Here is a 19,711-nt window from a genome sequence, read left to right as displayed (position 1 = left end):
TTCTATACATTCTGGAATCGCCTCCTTCCTGTCCTCCCCTCGCAATCGCTACGTTTGGATCTCTCGTTCTCTCCGCCCTTCTGGTTCACTTTTACTTGCTGTGCTGCAAAACTCAACTTCACTCACTTGTTTGTACCACATCTCTCTCTCAATCTCTCTCTCTCTCTCTCTCTCTCTCTGCTCCCCTTACAAATCAGAATTGCTTACCTCCTCCTAGACGTCATGATGCTATGTCCTCCTATTTGCTAGAAACCTCTAAAAAACGACCTCTTCTCTCTTTGGCCTTCCTTGCCTGACAGCCACAACATCTGGCAATGAAAAGGCATTTCTCTCTACATGGGTGCTGGCATGGCAAGTCCAGTCCAAAGTATGGGATATTAGGGTAGCAATCCTATGCATGTTCAGACAGAAAAAGGTCCTACAACTCCCAGCATTCTCCAGCCACACAGCCTTACAGATATTTTGCTTCTGCTTTTAAGAAGCCGGGAGTAGCAGGAGGGTGGGTGTAACTCTTATCTCATGGCCAGGCCTGCGGAGACCCTCTCCATCAAAATCCTACTGCCTCTGTCACTTGTGGCAGCCATAGTGCAGGCTGGCTGCATTCGTGATCTATGCTAATGGCGAGTTTTAAAATAGTACTTTTAATAAATAATGTTATCCCCTTCCCTATCTGTTTTTGTGTTGTTGTCTATCTGATTCTAAATCACCGTTTCTCCTTTTTTAACTGTACGGTGCCAAACACATTAAGGCACTTAAATAAATAAAAATCTAATTGCGTTGCTGGACGAGACTGAGGTCCAGTAGTCCATTTCCAATGGTAGCCAGCCAGATGCCTCTATGGGAGCTCACAAGCAGGGCATGAAAGCAAGAACACCCCTCCTCCCCCATTGCTTGGGGCTCAGCACCTGATACTCAAAGCTATACTGCCTTGGATCATTTGCTGGAGCTAAAGGCTCCATGAACTTGCCTGATCCTGTTTTTAAAGGTGCCTAAGCTAGGCACTGTCGTTACACCTTGCGACAGGAAATTCCACAGGTTCATGGCACATGGTATATATCCACCCAGGGCCCATGGGTCATCTTCTGTTGCCCTTTTCTGGGTGCCTCTGCCAAATGAGTAGCACAGCCTTGTTGGTAGTGGCAGCACCCTGACTCCACAGAGAAGCTCACCTGGCAGTTATGCTGTGGCCTATCTGGTGCCAAGAGAAGGTCTCTTTATTTCCTCAGGCTTTTTCATCCCTCAGTTTAAAAAAGGGGGGTTAGTGCTTTTTAGATCCTTGCATTGCTTGTTGCCTTCTGCTGTTGGTTTTATTCTTTGGCTGTTTTAATGTTAGGTTTTACGTTGGGTTTTATTGTTCTTGTAATACATGTATTTACCTCTTGCTTTTTTTTTTAAACAGCTCAGGTTGCTCCGGATATTGGGCGGCATCGAAACGCAGTCAGTAAGTAAATATATCAATAAGCAGCGTGAAGCTGTATGTCGGTCTTGAACTTGCTGCAGATCAGCTTATCCTGGGTTAGAGTACTGAGAGGGAGAAAAAAAATCTCTCCTCACTCCTCAGCGAATATGGGTGAAGGGGGCATTGCCTCACCCATTAAAACGTATGGTCTTTTCTTCCCTCCACCTTTTTTTTTTTTGCTAAAAAAAAATTAGATCAGGAGAAGCCCCCTAGAGCTGGCTTCCCCCCTAACCCTCTTTCCTCCCAATCATTTTACGAAAACATACCTGGGTGACAAGGTTAAATCAAGCAAAGGAAAATCCCTGGTACTTATCATCCGCCGGCATTACTGATAAATTGCGCGGTGGAGGAATAAAGGATTACCTTCTGTATTTTTTCATTACACTTTTCTTTTGTTACAGAATACATAAATCCATGTGGCACAATGTAATATGTATCATCGTGCTACACCTGTGGATGCTTCAGAGCGGCTGCCATGTCTGTGCAGTCAGGAATGATGAGTGAACCCCCCGTGAATGTTAATGATAGTGATCATTCTGAGGTAACTTGGCTTTCCATCTTCCTTTACAGCCTCAATGCCGGAGCCAGGGTGGCAAGGTTCAGGAGAGGGAAAATGGGGGGGGGGGCAGAAACCCAACAGAGAGGTGAGGAGAACTCCGGTGCCTCGGGGAAAGCGCACGTCACCTCACTGTTGGGTTTGGCTTGGGCAAATCCATTAATGGCTGAAGGGAAAAGAAGGAGGGGGGGAGAAAGAAGAGGCCAATGCTTTTTCCATCTTTAAGGCATCATGCAAAGCTTCCTGTGACTGCTGGGTTTGTCAATGAAGTCTGTTGGTGAAAGGGAGTCTTGGACCGGGAAGGCCCGAGTTGAGATTCAAGCTCAAAGATGGACTCAACTTGTTGGCCTTTGCAAAGAGGCAGTGTTTCAGGAGTTTCCAAAAGATACGTTTGCCACCGGGTATTTCTTCTTTTATTTTTAAAATGCTCTCAAGATGGCTCACAAAAGAAGAGCTAAACAGGGAGTGTCTGTCTGTCTGTCTGTGTGTTTGGGGGGGAATGAAGTATCCTACGGACAAGGTAACAGCTAGAAGTGAGGGCAGGACTGGATGGAGACATTTCGACGCCTAAGGCAGAAATATACCGTTTTGAGTTAATCTCTCTACGAAGGGGACCACAGTCATCATGGGTAGATGGATTCTGAATAAGTGCAGAAGTCCTACAGTAGGTGGACCTGTGGTCTGATCCGGTATGGAAATTCTGATGCCCTTGTGGATCAGTTATTGCTTACGCATCAAACTATACTTTGATATTCATAATTCAGTTGGCTAAAGACAGCATCTCCCAACCCCTATTGCAGAGTCTGCTTACAAGTGGAACAGGGATCCTAATCCATCTTAGTGACCACGGGTATGAAAATAGAGAGTGATCGTTATTCAGAGGCAGTTCATTTGTATGAGGGCTGCGCTGAAAATTCTCAAGCTGAAAACAGGCCAGGGTGAGGGAGAAATTTCCACACACTTTATGTGAATGTTCACCTCCTTTCAATCCTGTTTCGTGCTTTCCCCTCCCTCTCAAGTACTTCTGCTCTATTTTTCTCCTGGTTACTATTTATCAACTTCCTGCAAAGTCACATTGGTTATCCCGGCCAATCAGGGGTCATGTCACTGTGCTACACAGCCAACCAGATTTGGCTACGTAATGACATCACAAGAGAGATATTGCCCACATGCACAACAACGAGGAATGTGAAGAAACAGGTGGACATTTTCACAAGCATTGATGAAAAATCATTGGCATGGGATGTGGGTGGGGGTGACCATAGAGCTGTTTCCACAAAAAGTGCGCCATCTTGGCTCAGCCCTGTGTAGTGAAATGGTGGAAAGGAGCTCAGGGAGGCTTCCACTGAACAACCCTGTGAAATAGGTTAGGCTGAGAGTTAATGACTGGCTCAAAGCCGCCCAGCAATCTTTGCGGCAGAAGGGAAATCTGAACCCAGGTCTCCCTGGCCTGGCTCCAGCGCTATACCTGCCACTCTGGCTCTTTGGAATTGCTGGAGCACGGCATCCCCTTTGGACGGAGTCTACCATGTCCCTGTTTACATGACGACAAATGCTCAGTAAGACCTGGCTTGGAAAATCCCACTCCACAAGGAAAGCAGCTTGCCCAGGGAGCTCAGCACTTGACACTGGACAAAACTAACTCCTTTTTGTCCCGGCCGATTGTTTTCCAAAAGCCATCAGCTCACTAGACTAATGACCACATTCAAAGCCGGGATGGCTGCCCTCCGTCTTCTCCTTGCGTAACTTTGCCAGAGTCCTTGGAACTTGCCAAATTCGGTCATGCCTGCTTAGCTTGCTCGACTGATTGTGCCAGAAAAGAAAATAAGACACAGATGTATTTGAGCGCTTTGAGATGCCAGTAAGAGAGACAGCTAATGGCTTCATTTCGACCCTCCCCTACCAGCTGGGCACAGGTGGGGGGATAATGAGGTGCCTCTCCCTAATCAAACTCAATTATTTACTACTCTCCATAACCACAAAGACATTCAACTCACGGCTCAGAATATTAAATGTTCCGTGGGCAACTTCCAACCTCTGCCACCAGGTATTTAGAAACAAACTCTGGTGGCTGAGAGTTTGCCTTGGCAGGACTTTTCACAGTGCAGAGTTCTGCGAACCGCTTCTGCCCAACATGCTGTGCCAGAACTGGGCATCCAAGCAAGCCTCTGTAAGGGTTGGCTCGGTCAATGGTGTCACATCTGAGAGTAGATTCAACACAACACGTGGGCAAGCTCTGAACATCTAACAAAGTTGCTCATCTACTGCAGCTTCCCCCACCTGGCTGGTGCCCTATAGATGTGTTGGACTACAATTCCAGTGATCCCCCAGGCAGCCACTGCAGCAGGGATCAGCGACTAGCAGCCCCTAGGCTAAAGCTGCCCCCTAGCCATCGGTTAACATGGAAGATTGAGATGGTGCAGAACTGGCAGCTGGTCCATTGTATCAACGTTTTGTCATATCAGCTGCCAGGTCCTTGTTGTCTTCTGGGCATGACTCAAGATGCTGGTTTAGCCCATGAAGACCTAAACAGCTTGGGCCCAGAAAAATACCCCCAAGACTGCCTCCTGCTCCACTGCAAGCCTCCTGGATCTATTGAGAATGCCTCTGTGCCAAATTTCCAATCTCTGGATATATCAGAACCTTCTAAAAAACTGTGGCAGGCAGACAAGGGCCATCCATCCATTCATTTTTTCCATTTGGTTATTCCCATCGTTTCAAGACAGACACGTGGAAAGCTTCAGCTTCTCCCCTGACATGGCCCTTACCAAGAGAGAAACCAAGTCAGATTTCCAAGCATCCAGCTATGTGGATGGCATTTGTTCCATTCTTAGGGCCAGGACTCACGGAAAGCACTGTTTTACATAGGTGGCTGGCTGGCTGGCTGGCTGGACGGACAGACAGACAGACAGATAATGATAGATAGGCAGACAGACAGACAGACAGCAAGTGAACAGCCCTGTGAGATTTATAGCCCTACCAATGCTCTTTTAGCTTCGGACACTACCTGCCTTGTTGCCCAGATACAGAATTATTGGGAGATGTTTCCTGTTGGCATCATTTAGGTTTATACCAAATTTCAGATCTAACATGCAATGGCAATATTGTCTCTTATGAGCAGGTAAATGAAACGGGGTGTGTGTGTGTGTGTAAAGCATTTTCAGTATTTCCAGATAAGGAACGTCTTGGGGGCATTAAGTCCAAAATAAGGCCCAGAGCATGAACTAATGGCAGGAGAGTGTTTAAATAACAGCTTCAGTTCAGAAAGGGCTTCATGGCACCAACTCCTATGAAATGTGGAAAATACATCTTTGAAATTACAAAACGAAATGGGAAAGGGATTTGGCTGATACAATTGTGTGGGGAAAATGGTATCTGTTATGAGAAAACAATGGAAAAACCCTGACCAGTGTTCCCCTTACAGAGAATTACTAAGATCTCCAGTTCAGGGAGCATTTATACTCCCTTGTGTATAAAATCTTCAAGCAGGGTTGACCCTACCATTAGGGAGAGTGAGGTAGCCAGCTCAGGCAACTGATTTTGGGTGTCTTGAACGGGCAACAAATTGTTAGCTATTGAATTAATTAATAGTGCATTTTTACTGTGGGTAAATTTTTGCCTCAAGTACCAAAATAACTAGACTGGCCTTGGATATGTTGCACCTTGACTACTTTGTGGAATGGGGGGGGTGCCATTTGCTGTTCTGCCAGCCCTGCCCTGGGGGGGGGGGTGACCCTGCCTGCCCATCATGTCAAGCCTTGCTCTGTTTCCTGTTGTCTTCGGAGGTACATTTGCCTCAGATTAAAGACAGGGCTTTTTTGGTGGTGGCACCAAGAGTGTGGAACTCTCTCCCTTAAAAAGACTCAGTTGGCCTCCTCTCAAAGTCTTTAGGCAAATAGTAGAGATCTTTTATCTTGACAGGCACTTGATGCACTTTAAATCTTCTCTGTTCTATCTTATTGCTCTCTCTTTTTGTTAGTATTTACTGTCAGTTTTATTGTTAAATTGAATTTATGGATGTAAGCTGCCTTCGGGGCCCTTTGAGGGTCGAAAGGCAGTGCAGAAATGATTTTATAGAAATGAATAAATAAAGTGTTGGCGATGCTGAACTTCTGTAGCATATATAGTTCATATTTCTGGGGAGTTGTCCAATGACTGTTAACTTTTCAAAGGATAGAGAAGTAAAACATCAAGCTATTACCAGATATATGTTATTTTATACCATTCCAAGTCTGTATTTTTTGGTTACTTGAATAATTTGGTTTGAGTTGAAGATACGGAGCTACTTCCCTCTTAACCGCAGCTAGGATTCTATGATTCTATGATCTGTAGAACGGCCAAGCAGAGAATGCCTGACCCTCTCTCTCTTTTAGAATGACTTAAAAAAAAATATGGACAAGAGCCTCTTGACTAAGGCTGCAATCCTATGCATACTTACTGGGACTAAGTCCACTGGAACTCAGTAGGACTTACGTCTAAGTAAAAATATATTGGGTTATGGTGTAAATTAACTTATTTTAAAAAGAACAACCCTGAAAGAAGAAACAGTAACAGATAATGAATAAAATCCATTTCCCCACAAATGTAACTACTAGAAGACCAACTTTTAAAATAATATACATCCATTTTCTTGATTTTCTCTTCTTTAAGGATTGTTATATTCTGAATTGGATTCTGTAATTCTGTATGCTATTGTTATAACGTCTGCTGCAGATGTAGGCAACGTGGTCCCGCAAGAACATAAAAACGTAAGAAGAGCCCTGTGGGATCAGAGCAAGGGTCCATTTAGTCCAGCGTTCTGTTCACACAGTGGCCCACCAGCTGTCGTCCAGGAACTCACGAGCAGGACATGAGTGCAACAGCACCCTCCCGCCCACGTTCCCCAGCAACTGGAGTACGCAGGCATTCTGCCACTGATACTGGAGGTAGCACAGAGCCTTCAAGACTAGTAGCCATGGATAGCCTTTTCCTCTTGTAGCAGGGCTGCCTGCCTTTATCAGGACTGGTATGCCATTGTTAGAAACAGTTTATTCAAGAAGTGCAATTATTTTTTTTGTAACGGTATCAGTTATTGTAAATTGTTACTGACCTGGTTAAGTCTACAGGAATGCCTGATGAAGATCTCATTTAGTCAAAATGGAGATACACTGGGGTTCCGTAGACATGACTGTTAGAGTCGTTGTTAAATAGACCAGCATAACTTATATAGTTGCTTTGAAATTCTGACCAACTGTGTACAATTAGAACATGAGCAGAGCCCTGCTGGATCAGACCAAGGGTCCATCTAGTCCAGCATTCTGTTCACATAGTGGCCAACCAGCTGCCCATGGGAAATCCACAAGCAGGACACGAGTGCAACAGCACCCTCCCAACCATGTTCCCCAGCAACTGGTGTACACAGGCACCCAGCCTATGAGATACTGGAGGTAGCACATGGCCATCAAACCTAGTAGCCATTGATAGCCTTCTCATCCAGGAATTTGTCTATAAGAACAGGCACCAGTGAACACCCAGACACCTTTCCTGGCACCCGCCAAGGTGTCCTAACCTTCCCACTTAAACACATTAATACTTTAACATTAACATATTTTCTTACGAGCCGTGGGAGCCCCCACCTCTGCCTTGCACTCAGTCTTTTGGGCAGGTTACTCACCCTTTGTGACTAGCCACACCTCCCATGGCAGCCATTTTGTGGTGGTGCCCAGGACGGTTTCTCAAATTGCCAAATGTGCCCACGGGCCCAAAAACAGGTGCCTCCCCCTGGTCTATTGTGCAATTGTGGTTTAAATTTCTGTTTTCGAATAACAAGATAACACAGACACACACATATGAGGGAGGGAGGGAGGGAGGCACTGCAAGAGATTTTTAAAATGTTTATGGTGGGGAGACACCCAGAAGGGTGTGGGGAGCTCCTTGGGAAGGGTGGATATAAATTAAGAATACAATCTGGGAAGGTGTGCCCTGCGGGCAGAGAGAGGCTGTGTGCCCAGACATTAAGGTGAAACAGAGAGTGGCGGTGTGGAGACTCACATTCGGACGAAGAGGGACTGCTTGGCCGCCAAGCCGGGCGATGAGTATTTCTCCACCAGTGCCAGTGTACTGAAGCCAAACTTGTGAATGGGCTCGTTGCAGTCCAAGGGCGGGAAATCCGTGTCAACCTCACCATCGTCCTCGGCAATGTGGAGACAGTAAGCGCTGACGTTGTCACTGCAACAAGCAAGAGGAAGCACACGCGTTAGTCCTGCAAGGGAGCAGTGGAGCTCATTCTGCACTTCATCCTTGTAAGGTAACACAGTATTATGCCCATACTGCAGATGGGGAGACTGAGGTGCTGAGAGAGAGAGCGAGCGAGCACAGCTTTCCAAAAGCCACCGAGTGAGTTCATGGCAGAGACAAGATTCAAACCAGGGGCTTCCTGAATCACAGCTCTGCATCTTAGCCGCTAGACTACACCAGTTAGAGCACTCAACATCATAGTAAGCAATATTTTAGCAATGGAGGGAGCAATCCTATGTGGATCGATGGTCGCCTCCAAGCCCGGGGGCGACCTCCTATCCAGTGCCGGGTGGGAGGAGTGATGAGGAGCGAATCTCCTCCTCGCTCCCCCCACCCAGCTTTCGCGGCTAGATAGCCAATTTCAGCTGTCTAGCTGCGGGACCTCGGGGCACTGGAAGCAGCGGCTGGACGACACACAGGATGTGTCGTACAGGCATTTCCAACCTCCGTGCCCTGGCCCGTCCCCCAGGGAACGCCCCGTTTTCACTGCTCCGCGCTTCTCTTATGAGCGTGGAGCGCAGGGCCAAGGTGGGCTCTGAGGTCGGTTTCTGGGAACCAACCTGTCCTATGGCCGTCTAGCTGCTGACTAGCGGCCATAGGATTGCACCCTAAAATGTGTAAAATCTAGCAGGAATATACATCAGCATGGTAATGTCACTAAAGTCAGCAAACACAAAACAAAACTGTATACTTCTACCTCCCTTTTTTAAGCACCACAGGTTCTACCCTCAGGACTACAGTTGTTATTATTATCATCATCATCATCAGAAATATTACTAGATTTTGTTCAATTCAGTAATAGTAAACAACATTATTAACAAAGGCAAACAATCATATAAGGTTAATCAAAAACACATTCCTTGAGAGGCATTGTAATATGTTCCAAAGACTGCATTGGAGCAGACAGGAATATGAAGTTATTTGAAAACGTCTTTCCACAATGATCCATGGGAGCTTGATGGTGCCATGGTGTTTGTTTTGTTTCCATAGTTTATAAAACTATACCAGATTTTGAATAAACTGTGGTTGTCGTCTTCTTGTTTTGCAGTTTTTTCTGGCTCTTAAGGCGCAATCCGATGCATGTTTAGACAGAAAAAAAGTCCTACAACTCCCAGCATTCCACAGCTAGCCATGATGGCTGGGGAATGCTGGGAGTTGTAGGACTTTTTTTCTGTCTAAACATGCATCGGATTGCACCCTTCATCGCTTAGACAGCTGTTCTGCCAGAGCCTCAGACTTCTGGTCTTAAATAACCTTCCCCAACTAGGTGCCCTCCAGATGTTCTGGACTTCAACTCCCATCAGCTCCAGCTATGTGTATAAGTATTAGCAATACTGGGAGTTGTAGTCCAAAACATGTGGAGGGCAACAGGTTGGGAAAAGCTGATCTAAAACGTGAGACAGTAGGAAGGAAAGGAGCAGGGATGAATGAATCTGTCAATTTCAGTTTTGCTCAGTTATTCATCTTCCTCACCTTGAGTTCGTTTCATTCTGGTTCCATATAAGTTTGTGATTATTTTTTAAAGAGTCAGCATGACAATCCTTACGCATTTTCGTGCACATCTCTCCTAATATACACATTTTCCATACAATTTTGCTTCATGTACACATTTTTCACGAGCAATTACCCCTAGCGTGTTTGTAAGTTATTTCCCCATTTTTTGTGCACACTTTCCTCGAACATATGCATGTTTTGATTGGAGAACTGCACTGCACAATTTGGAAAAGTGTGAATATCTATCTCTAACTGTGTTTCGGTTTGCGTGCTGGTTCAGGGCATGAGAAATAGGTCAGCGCACATTAAAATACAAACTGAACAAATGTTTCCTCCATCCCCAGCAAGGAGAGGGGAAGTGGGGGAGAATCAAACTGAGGCCAGGGAAAACAGGAGTCAAAACAGACCAATGGAAGTGGCTGGCAGCTGCTGGGGTTCAAGATTTTAATTCAGACTGTAAGCTCCTTGGGGCAAAGACCTGTCCCCTTGCACTCTAAAGCACCATGCACACCGATGGTGCCATGTTATTTATTAATTAATACTAGCAACAGCAGCAATGGTACGAGGGTGCCAGTCGGCCAGGGAAGGGTGAGGAAAGGGCCTTGTCTTTTTCTGTTGCTGCATGTAGAACACACACAATAATAAAAGGACCGTCTCTAAGCATGTGCAGAGTGTCCTAGCCTTCCCATTAATCAGTCCCCACCGAACTCAAATTTGCCACAGGAGGGCAGGGAAAACACCCAGGCAGAGGCATGACCTCCTGACTTGCATATCACACATTATTAGCCTCTGTGCTGCAACACCACCGCTCCAGACAACGGTCTGGAAGTGCACTTCCCACTTCTACTGCAGACGTGCTCTGGAAAATGCCTGAAGGGAGATGGCCTTGGAGCTGGACACAAACCACCCTGAGCTCGTCCAAGGAGGAGAGCGCCATGAGTGTAATGAATAAATGAATGAATATAAAATACACCAGAAGCTTACTTACAGTAAATCAGAATTATCTGTCTTTAGATCTGTTCCAAATGCATTAGCGAGAGCTAGTGTAGCACAGCTGCCAAGAGTCGGAGCAATGAGTCGGTTTGCTTGCTAATTATGGTATTGTGAGTACTTGGTTGTGATGTTTTTATAAACGTTCTCTGTTAATGTATTGTATTTTTTTGGAAACCACACACACCCATCCATCCATCCATCCATCCATCCATCCATCCATCTATCTATCTGCTTGGTATGCTTGATAAAAGAAACAATTTCTGGATCTATGGACTGAGAACTCTTAGTCCAAATGGCATTAATCTGGAGGGCAATTCGTAAGCATTACACCAACCATAACTTTGTTTCTTGTCCCCTAAGGAACATTCATCTCCAGGCATTGCGAACTGCCATTCCTGATACCTATTTAACAGCACAGGTACTGATGAGGGCAGATGCCAAAATGGTTAGCTATATATACATACATACATACATATATATATATAAAAATATGGCAAGCGGTATATTAATCTTAAGTAACAACATGGGCAGGAGGGTGCTGTTGCAGTTGTGTCCTGCTTGTGGGTTCCTGGCCGACAGCTGGTTGGCCACTGTGTGAACAGTATGCTGGGCTAGATGGACCCTGGATCTGATCCTGCAGGGCTCTTCTGATGTGCTTAACAACAACAATATAAGACATTCAGCGACAGCCTTGCCAGATCAGAGCAAAGGTCAATATAGCCCAGTGTCCTGCCTCCAAGAGTGGCCAACCAGGTGCCTCCAGAAGACTACCAGAAGGGTGCAAAGGCAACAGTCCCCCTGCGAGGCTGCTTCCTAGCAATTGTGCGCCAACCCTGCTGAAGACCTCCCTCGTGAAGGCTCCTCCTCCCTCAGCTGTTACCACCAGCAGTCATTCCAGCAGGCTGAACAGAGGGAGATGAGAGGGGAAGCAAGGCCAATCCACCAGCCCTGCAGAAAGATGACTTAATTTTTCCTCTTTCCTCCCCATCCCTTCTTCTTTGTGTGTCGTGTCTTTCTAGATTATAATCCTGTGGGCAGGAACTGTCTGGTTTGATTATACACAAGGTGCTCTGGGAGGCTTTTTGGCCGAGGAGGTGGTTAAAAATACTTCACATAAATAAATAAACTGGTCTTCAGTGGCATACTGCCCCTGAACATGGAGGTTCTATTTAGCCTTGACAGTTAGTAGCCATTGACAGATCTCTCCTCCTCCATGTCTAATTACCTTTTAAAGCCATCTAGGCTTGTGGCATCAGCATGCCCTGTGGCAGCAAACTAGCAAGTTCCTGGTTCAAATTTTATCTCTGTTGTGTATTCATCTTATGGAGGTAATAATGCCCTACCTTACAGGGTTGTTGCAATGATGACTAAGAACTTTGCAGAGCATTCAAAGTACTTTTTATAAAGAGCTACACAACTGCAAAGATTATGAATTAAAAAAAACAAAACCCATAAGGCATGGATCGGGGAAGGGGAGACAAATGGATAATAGGTCTGATTGAAAATAGGCACTATTTTTAATATTCTGAAATGATAATCTATAAGATAATATCCAACCGTATCTATTGTAAAAAAAGAACCCCACAACAATGGTTTATGCAGTTATAGCCTTTTTTTCTTTTCAGTTTTGTATTTTTTTTTTAAAAAAGCTACCCTGCCATCATTTTGTTTCCTTCCAATGTAAAAGACATAAAGAACTCCCTAAATGTTCGTGTCATGAGACAGTAAGTTTCTAAACTCGGCAGCTGAATTTGGAAGTTTTAATTGTCTGACTGATGCTTACATTAATTAATAGCAAAGCGCATGCTAATTGTTTAATTGGTCGCTTGATCTATATAGATCATTTTTTTTTTTGGAATTAAATGAGTTGATTTACAAAGTTTATTGATTGGATGCGACAGTGAATTATTTTGCCAACAACCTGATTTGCAATTTCCTCAATTAATTCACATACCTCGGGTTGCAACTCAGCTCACCAAGAGCGCATACTCCAGGTGATCCTTCCGAGCACTGTCACGGCGAAGGCATTTATTATATCAAACAGGTAATAATGACACATTAAAGTTAATGTAACCTGCACATTTGCTAACGAGGAAGTAATCTCACTCTGTCGGCCACTGCAAGCATGCTGGGTTTCTGCAGGGGCGCTGGGAGGTTTTGTTATCATTTCTCCTTACTGTTTATGTGGGTTTGAGAATACATCTTAAGCTTCAGGATGAAAGCAGCACAAGAAACTGCATTGGGGCCAGAAGGTTTAAACACCCAAAGAACCCATCAATTGCTTGCAAAAGTTGACCTTTACTATGGAATTTCAGGATTGTGGAGGGGGTTGAGTCCTGGTGGGCTGAGGGAGAATGGTGGCGAGGAACGATAAAGAAAATGTATAATCCAAACACAGGGATTAAGGGAAACAGCCCAACTTTGGGAAGGGGCAGAGAGTCTTGGCTTGAGACAGCTTGACAGGAGCTGCTGTTCCCATTCTAGCAAGTCGAATCAAGTCAACGTTATTACAATAATCTGTATCTCTTTTATTGTATGAGACAACAACCCAGCCCAATTATGGAAGAGGAGATGTATGATGCTGGGGTGTGTCTGCGCCTGTGTCTTGAACTGGAGCTCCCAAACTATCACTCTTTCCTCCTCCACCACCACCAGCACTCTGTTTCTGCCACAGACCTAGCAGACTGAGCTCTCTGGCTCGAGGGCGCCATCTAGGCTGCAGTGCCTGTCTGCCTGTGTATGGTCAGCTGAATGTAAGGGCCAATCCCAACACACCAGGCCCTATAAAGCCGCAGTACCTCATCTGCAGTCTGAGTAGCTTGTCTCTGCTGAGAGGATGTTCCCCTAAGCCTCTTGCACACTTTCTAGTATTACGGCAGAGGGAGAAAAATGTCTCTCTAGAATGTGGATAGGCAGACATTTTTTCCCCTCTCTCATAATACTAGAGCTCCATGGGGTCATCCCAGGGGGCAGGACACAGAATAATGGGCTCAAGTTACAGGAAGCCAGATTCCAGCTGAACATCAGGAAAAACTTCCTGACTATTAGAGCAATATGACAATGGAACCGATTAGCTAGGGAGGTGGTGGGCTCTCCCACACTGGAGGCATTCAAGATGAAGCTGGACAGCCATCAGTCAGGGATGCTCTGACTTGGACTCCTGCATTGAGCAGGGGGTTGGACTCGATGGCCTTGTAGGCCCCTTCCAACCCTACTATTTTATGATCCCATGAAGCTGATTGGTGGGAGATTCAGGACGGATCAACTATGGAATTCTCCATCACAAGATGTAATGATGGCCATCCATTGGGATGGCTTTAAAAAGGGGTTAGAGGGGAGATATGATAGCGCTCTTCAAGTACTTGAAAGGTTGTCACAGAGAGGAAGGCCAGGATCTCTTCTCGATCATCCCAGAGTGCAGGACACGGAATAATGGGCTCAAGTGACAGGAAGCCAGATTCCAGCTGAACATCAGGAAAAACTTCCTGGCTGTTAGAGCAGTACGACAATGGAACCAATGACCTAGTTTGGTGGTGGGCTCCCCCACACTGGAGGCATTCAAGATGAGGCTGGACAGCCATTTGTTGGGGCTCCTCTGACTTGAATTCCTGCACTGAGCAGGGGGTTGAACTTGATGGTCTTGTAGGCCCCTTCCAACCCTACTATTCTATGATTCTATGAAATTCCTGGAGGAAAAGGACATCAACGGCTACTAGTCCTGCTGGCTGTATGCTACCTCCAGTATCAGAGGCAGTATGCCAATGTACACCAGTTCCTGGGGAACATGGATGGGAGGGTGCTGTTGCACTCATGTCCTGCTTGTGAGTTTCCTGTGGGCAGCTGGTTGGCCAATGTGTGAACAGAATGCCGGACTAGATGGAGCCTTGGTCTGATCCAGCAGGGCTCTTCTGATGTTTTTAATTGTGGGAGGAAATGTTAATCCGGGGAGGAAAGAAACAGCATTCCTCAGTTATAGCAGAAGTTTGGGAAACACTGCTTTGTTCGACCCACGGCTGTTAAAGAGCAGTTTAATAACCTGTTGGACATTAAAATGTTACCCATGTTGGTGACACTGAAGTTGATGTGATTTATCTTTAAAAAAAAAAAGCAAACAAACATGACGCTCGAAAAGGGGGAGCATCTTGAAATGATGATTCATTTATACAGCATCGGCTTCATATGCTTGTCATTACACAGAACCCAGTAATTTAATTGAAAGAGAAATAGATATAGATGTATGCATAGCTTGGAAGGAAATATTGATAAATGTGGAGGTGTTCCAGCAAGATTTATCTGTAAAAAAAAATATATTGATGTGGAAATCCATTTCATTATGCAAAAGTGGCTGCAGAGGAGAGGGAGGATTAGAGACAGAGAAGGGAGGCAGAGAGAGAGAGAGAGAGAGAGAGAAAGGGCTTACTTGAGTTTGGGTTCCCGTCCTTCGCTTGTGTATTGCCAGCAGATGAGCCCAATCAAGTCATGCACTTTGGCATTGGCGATCGTCACCACGGTCATTGGCTGCAACTTGTCCTGGTTTGCATGCAGCGGGAGGTAGACGTCAATTATTTTGGTTGCAGTCGTGCCGATGTGGCCCTGTGGAATAAGAGATTTCATGCTATATTGGCTGTTGCACCTTTTGGCAAAGAGCGACAAGACAAAAGGGTTGCGTTCCCACCCAAGTTGGCTGCCTGAAGTGCATGGCTGTAGACCAGCCTTCTTCAACCTGGTGCCAAGGCTGGCTGAGGAATGCTGGGAGTTGTAGTTCAGCACTTCTGGGGGGCACCAGCTTGGGGAAGGCTGCTGCAGACAGAGCTTTTCTTTGTAGGTTGCATGAGAAAAAAACACAAATCTGCAGCTTGGATTCCACAACCCAACTTCCACAGCAAAAGATGGGTTCTGCAACTGTATAAATTTTGCACATTTGCATAATTTCTCTCATTTGCATAATGTATTCTATTTGCACTAATTGCCCAGAGGGGGAAGGACCCCCCCGCCCCCCCGGCCACATCCAAGCACTGAGAAACTTACTCAGTATCTCCATGGGGGTCAACATTTCACCGGGCTAAACAGTTTCAACCATAATTTCACAACATTAAGAATGAGAAACTCCCCCCCCCCCCCGGTTTTTTTTTTAAAGAAAGCTAAAATTCTTAGGAAACTGAATCCTGGAGATGGCGGGGATCAAACCTGGAACCTTCTGCATGCCAAGCAGCTGCTCTATTGCTGAGCTATGGCCCTTCCCATAGCTCCAAGGAAGATGCCCATCTGTTGTTCTGGGACCTAATGGTGACTGTAGGTGGGTATCTTTTTCAGGGTAAGAGACAGTGCCTTCCTCCAGTTTCAATCCAGAGGGGGAAAACCTGTGCCTTGGATATCAAATATTTTTAAAGTGTTGTTATTGGGACTCAACCAAGAAGATTAACTAGACACAACTGTGTTTTCTTGCAATCTCTTGTATTTTTTTTTAAGGAATATATTCAGCACTAGGGAGATGAAGGCTTAATTGAACAGTGAATGCGCCCTGTTTGTGTTTGGAGAGAAACATTTAATCTAGAGTTGATAGGATGCGATTATTAAGCTATTCAAGATTTCTAACCTGCAAAGAGATTTTAACCTTCCCTGCCTCCCATCACTGAACCCACGGGGTGTTTCATGCTTCCTTTGCCCCTGGCGGCGTGTGTGTGTGTTACCCATTCTATCAACGTGACCTGGGCATAGTGGTGTTGAGCTGAACCCATCAGTCGAAGCTTTGGTGCAAGGTTCCTTTGTGGTTCATTATTATCCATATGCATGACACTTTACAAGCAAAACATGCTAGGTCCCTGCCCTCACAGAGCTTACAGTCTAAATTCTGACAACCGGGGAGAACAACAAAGAACCGGGAAGGGAAAGGGAGAGAGAAATGTGGTAGGAGATGGATGTCAGCAACTGCAGAAATGGCTCTTCATGGGGAGGGAGGAAAGGAGAAATTGCATGAATTAACATTACATCAACAGACAGTGAATCTCCCCCTCACCTCGCTCCCTCCCCTGCCAAGCCCAGGAACTTGTCCCTTGCTCTATCCGGCATGCCAAGGGAATACTGTAACCAGGAACAACAGATTTACGATTCTTATTTATATCATTCTAATGCTGGGAGGCTCAAGTGAGAATTGGGCCTTCGCTGCTTTATCATCGTTAATCTTTTCTCTGGAAAGATGACGAGGACAGGGATGGGACCTGCTGAATTGCTGATGTGCACAAAGCGAAGGATCAGCAGCACTGAGCATTTGCATTTACCTTTCTAAAAACTTCTCACTAGGAACCGAAGGGAGGGTGTCCACAAAGGGCCTTTGGCCACTGCCGGGGCTGAGCTGTGGGAAGCCGTACTGAGACTGCAGGGACGGAATAGAGATTCCATATTTCTGGGTTGAAGAACATCCAGTCCAGTGCATTCCCAACTGTGGGCTGGGGACCACCAGTGAGTCTCCACTCACTTTTGGATGGGCCTCAGTGCTACAGCAGGTACCTCCAAGCAGAAGGGAGGAATGAAAGAAACTGGCAGTGTGGGGGATAGGTTACAACAGAGGTGAGCAACCACCTAGTGCTTGAGAGTGTTGTCATCTCAAGAGGTACACCAGAACCAATCTGTGAGAAGAAGTGCCTGGTTGCACAGGAGGCCTCCTCATGAGTAAAGGGCTCCTTATGAGCAGGGCACTACTCAGGGGGAGGACCTCGTCCAGAAGTCTCTGATATGCTGCAGCTGCATCTGGCTGAGGGCTGGGAGACTTGGCTATATAAGCCTTCACTGGAGACTAGCTAGCTGCTGGAATAGTGTCTTTATTTTAGCTCTCAGTATCTTGAAAATTTGCTTCCTTGAACTTATCTCTTTTGCTGCTGACCTTGGTATCTCTGATGACACTCTGTTTTTGGACAGCCCTTTTGCTGGATTGGTAGTAATGTGCTTTGAACTTTTGTTTGCTAACTGACTTGCCCTGTTTACCCCAGCGCTGCGCCCAATCCAGACATAGCAGGAAAAGCATGGCTAATGGTCAGGAATGCTGGGAGTTGTAGTCCAAAACATCTGGAGGATGCAGGTTGGGGAATGCTGGCTGAAAACCCAATGGGGAATCCGTTGAACGCAAGGGGGTCCACCATTTGGAACTACCTTCAAGTCTGCCAATAAATGCAGTAGGCATCAAGGGGCTATTAAATTAACGTTTTCCTGATCTGTCACTTGTAGCAGAGTTAATCTGTCAATTATTTCCTCTTATCACTGAACATGGTATAAATGAAATGAGCTGTGTGCATATACATTCCATGATTATATTACTGACATGCTATATACACATATAGTGGCAAATGAAGCTGTGGGGGGAGGTGAAATTGACACACACACACACACACACACACACACACAATCCACATTCCGTTCTCACAAATCACATACCCTAGTTCCGTTATGTTTTTATTGTAACAATTAGGATAAAGTTAGCTGAAGGATTGCCTTCTCCTGTAACAACCTGCCTGGGTGTTGAGATCTTCTGGAGAGGCCCTTTCTCTATCCTGCCAACATCTCATGTGCGTTTGGCGGGAACTCGAGAAAGGGCCCCCTGCAATGGCTGCACCCAGATTTTGGAATTCCTTATCGACCGAGGCTCTTCTGGCCCCCTCATTGATGACCTTCCACCAGCAGGCAAAAACCTTTTTATTTAAATAGGCATCTGGCATATAAAGCAGATTTTTGTTTCTCTGCTGCTCTGTTTTAGCATGCGTCTTTATTTAATAACTAGCAAACGGATCTGGCTTTGCACAGGGGGGAAGAGTCCTTATACAGCGAAGACTGCAAGCAAACTTATGCAGCGACTAGGGTTGGACACATTGTGCTTGCCTTGTCTAATTGCAGCCACAGTCACTGGCAGCCCTAGGCATGGCTGCTGCCGTGGGGCACCCCTGTAGCCCCATGGGAGAAAGGTCTTCCCAACCATTCCCGGGGGAGGGGGGCTGCCTCACAGCAAAGGGGAGGGAGCAGACATATAACAGCATCCCTTGGGCTACTAACCTCCCTTGGCTTCAAATGGTATCAGCTGCAAAGCTAGGCATTTGTTAGGGAACTCTGCCACTTGTGATTGAAGATGTTACTGCAGGCTTCAACTACACTGAGACATTTAAATTAATTAAAATTAGCTATTGTGTTTTAAAAACAAAACAATCCCAAGGTGCATAACCCTAGGGTCCCCTCGAGATTGCATGCCACGTTTCGGGTGTCTAGGTTTCACAGTCTTGGTGCTATGGTAGTGACGGATGGATGGACAGACACATATCCTCTTTCATTATTACAGATGTGTTAAGTGGCTGTAATAAACTGCTGGGTCCAAAGTCGGCTTTTATTTAGGTTATTATACCTGCTCAACAAATGGAAGTTGGGAATCTTTTTCCTCCTTGGCAAAAAGGACGTGCTGGATGTGATTCAGGTACTGTTAGGTGTTTTCAATGACTTGTCGGTTTGGGAGAAGGAGTTAAGCAGGTGCTTAACTTTCTCAGTGAAAATCGATGGGGCTTCAAAGCACTTGGCTTGATTGGAATTGTACTCCTTGGTTTTCAATGGCAACTCAGAGAAATGGAGTTATTTAAAATAATGCAAACTCAGTGGCATGTCATCGGCTCCAGGGCCAGAGAACAGAAATTAAGAAAACTCTAGCCTTGGCCACCAGCCAGGAGATCAAGGAACACGCTCATTGCCTCCCTGGAAGAATATCATGGTAAAGGAGAGACCAACCTGGCCCCATCCACTGGCCAGAAAAGCAGCGGCTGCAGGGAGCTTGCTTTCCCCCTCCCTGCCAGAAAGGATACTTGGCTCCAACTGATGTTGCCCTGGGACAATAGCGCAAAGCGGCGCAATACCTCCGTTGGGAGATTGCGCCCCATGATAAGGAGGAGACCAACTTGGCCCCA

At 45.8% G+C, this 19,711-nt stretch overlaps 1 protein-coding gene across 7 annotated transcripts in view; it reads right to left on the bottom strand.

Moving 5' to 3' along the window:
• The window catches only part of MAPKAP1 (MAPK associated protein 1), a 234,658-nt gene that overhangs the window by 122,742 nt on the left and 92,205 nt on the right, over positions 1–19,711 (bottom strand). For all 7 annotated transcript variants that reach the window (XM_084820720.1, XM_084820721.1, XM_084820719.1 and 4 more), the window contains 2 exons: positions 15,199–15,371; positions 8,046–8,222 (listed from right to left, as the gene is read on the bottom strand). In XM_084820720.1, coding sequence (XP_084676846.1) covers positions 8,046–8,222; positions 15,199–15,371 — 350 coding nt within the window. The remainder of the gene's footprint in view (positions 1–8,045; positions 8,223–15,198; positions 15,372–19,711) is intronic.

The sequence above is a fragment of the Heloderma suspectum genome, chromosome 14 (genome assembly GCF_057233095.1).
Source record: "Heloderma suspectum isolate Gila_16-S chromosome 14, 16-S_ref, whole genome shotgun sequence".
NCBI classification, from domain to species: domain Eukaryota; kingdom Metazoa; phylum Chordata; class Lepidosauria; order Squamata; family Helodermatidae; genus Heloderma; species Heloderma suspectum.
Note: the sequence above shows the minus strand (reverse complement) of the source record. Positions and strands in the feature narration are given on the sequence as shown.